The sequence below is a fragment of the Babylonia areolata genome, chromosome 9, assembly GCF_041734735.1.
Source record: "Babylonia areolata isolate BAREFJ2019XMU chromosome 9, ASM4173473v1, whole genome shotgun sequence".
NCBI classification, from domain to species: domain Eukaryota; kingdom Metazoa; phylum Mollusca; class Gastropoda; order Neogastropoda; family Buccinidae; genus Babylonia; species Babylonia areolata.
The window spans coordinates 30,826,458-30,828,123 of NC_134884.1; the positions used below are offsets into that span (position 1 = coordinate 30,826,458).

A 1,666-nucleotide genomic window follows, 5' to 3' on the forward strand; every position below is an offset into this window, starting at 1 on the left:
AACTCATGATCGATTGTAGATGGCAGAACTGGGAATAGCATATTCAGTGTAGTGAAAGGTCATGTCTCTACTCATGTAGTGAAGAATGACCTTTTCTTTTATATGGACAGACATATCAGATTCATTTTGTCAAAATTTAGACTTGGTATAACCGAAATAGATACCCACAAATACCGTTAGGAAAAGGTGCAAAGTTCTGACCTATTATGTCCATCGTGTAAAGAATGGATTGAAGATGAAGTACATTTTTTCTGAATTGTCCCCTTTTATGTGATCTTCGTGAAGAACTTATTCCAAAAGAAATATTGTACGTATCTATGTTTAATTCGGTTTAATTTGATGATGGCATCTACAGACGACGGAATTTTACGTGATTTGGCATTATATATATATATATTATATATATATGTCTTCTCACTTGAGAGATATAGTGTAGAAAATGGGTGGCGCTCTCAGTGTAGCGACGTACTCTCCCTGGGGAGAACAGCCCAAATTCCACACAAACGTGTTGCAAAAAAAAAAAAAAAAAAAAAAAAAAAAAAAAAAAAAAAAAAAAAAAAAAGAAGAAGAAAGGCATACAATGATACAGTAATAGTTATATAATAATTAACTGCTATAGTTCTGGTGACATACAATAACGTTGTTATCGCCCCTTGCTCCTATGGAGCTATGATATTATTGAATAAACCATCTGAATCTGAATGTGAATCTCTCTGTGTCTCTACCAGGTGTACATCGTGGTGACCACCAGCCTCTTCTTCGTGCTCCCTCTGCTGGCCATCTACGTGCTCTACAGCAAAGTGTGCCTCAAGCTCATCCGCCTCTTCAAGACCGAACGCGAGAAGCTGCAGAGCTACCCCAGGGAGATCGTTCGCCTCAAGCGGCAGATGATCCAGATCATCGTCACCGTCGTCATGATCTTCTTCATCTGCCACACGCCCTACCGAGCCCTCGTCCTCTGGACCATGTTTGAGGACCGGCGGACCTTGGCCGAGATCAACTTCGAGTCGTACCTGACCCTGTTCTACATGACGCGGATCCTGCTCTACTCCAACCACGCCATCAACCCTTTCGTCTACAACTTCGTCTCCAGGAAGTTCCGTCGAGCTCTCCTCTGGCTCTGCTGCGAGCGACGCCGGCGGGTGAGGAAGCTGGAGGACTGGAGAGACTTCGCCAACCAACGCCACTCCTTGCGTCTGCAGGAGGCCAACAACAGACGAGGAGGTGGGGGAGGGGTAGGGGGAGGAGTATTTGGAGGATTGGGAGGAGGAGGGGGAGGGGCGGGGGGTTACTCCATGGGCCTGAGGGTGGACGTGGACAACAACTACCGGGACCGAGAGGACATGGAGTGCATCAACCGATGCCCGCGCTACCAGCGCAACGATTTTTTAGTCCTGTACGAGAACCTCATGCTTTTGCAGTGACGTCGGTGTAGCCGCGTGTGAAAGGGGGAAAGTTAAAAAAAAAAAAAAAAAAAAAAAGAAAAAAAGAAGTCCACTCACAGCTTCCCCCCCCTCCACCTTCCTTCTTCCTCCCTTCCCCCCACCCACCCTCCCAAAGAAAGAATGAAAATGATAAGGGGGGGAAACGTGGGCTTTGATAACGTCAGGTCACTTGCGTTAGGGTGACGTCATCTGACTAAAACGACACGCGGCGGACTTCATCG

General features: G+C 46.2%; 1 protein-coding gene across 1 annotated transcript in view; it reads left to right on the forward strand.

Annotated features, from left to right (window-relative positions):
• Positions 1–1,424, forward strand: part of LOC143285618 (neuropeptides B/W receptor type 2-like) — a 117,947-nt gene extending 116,523 nt beyond the window's left edge. The window contains exon 4 of the mRNA XM_076593016.1: positions 729–1,424. Within this exon, the coding sequence (XP_076449131.1) occupies positions 729–1,424 (696 nt within the window). The remainder of the gene's footprint in view (positions 1–728) is intronic.
• Positions 1,425–1,666: the final 242 nt, after the last annotated feature.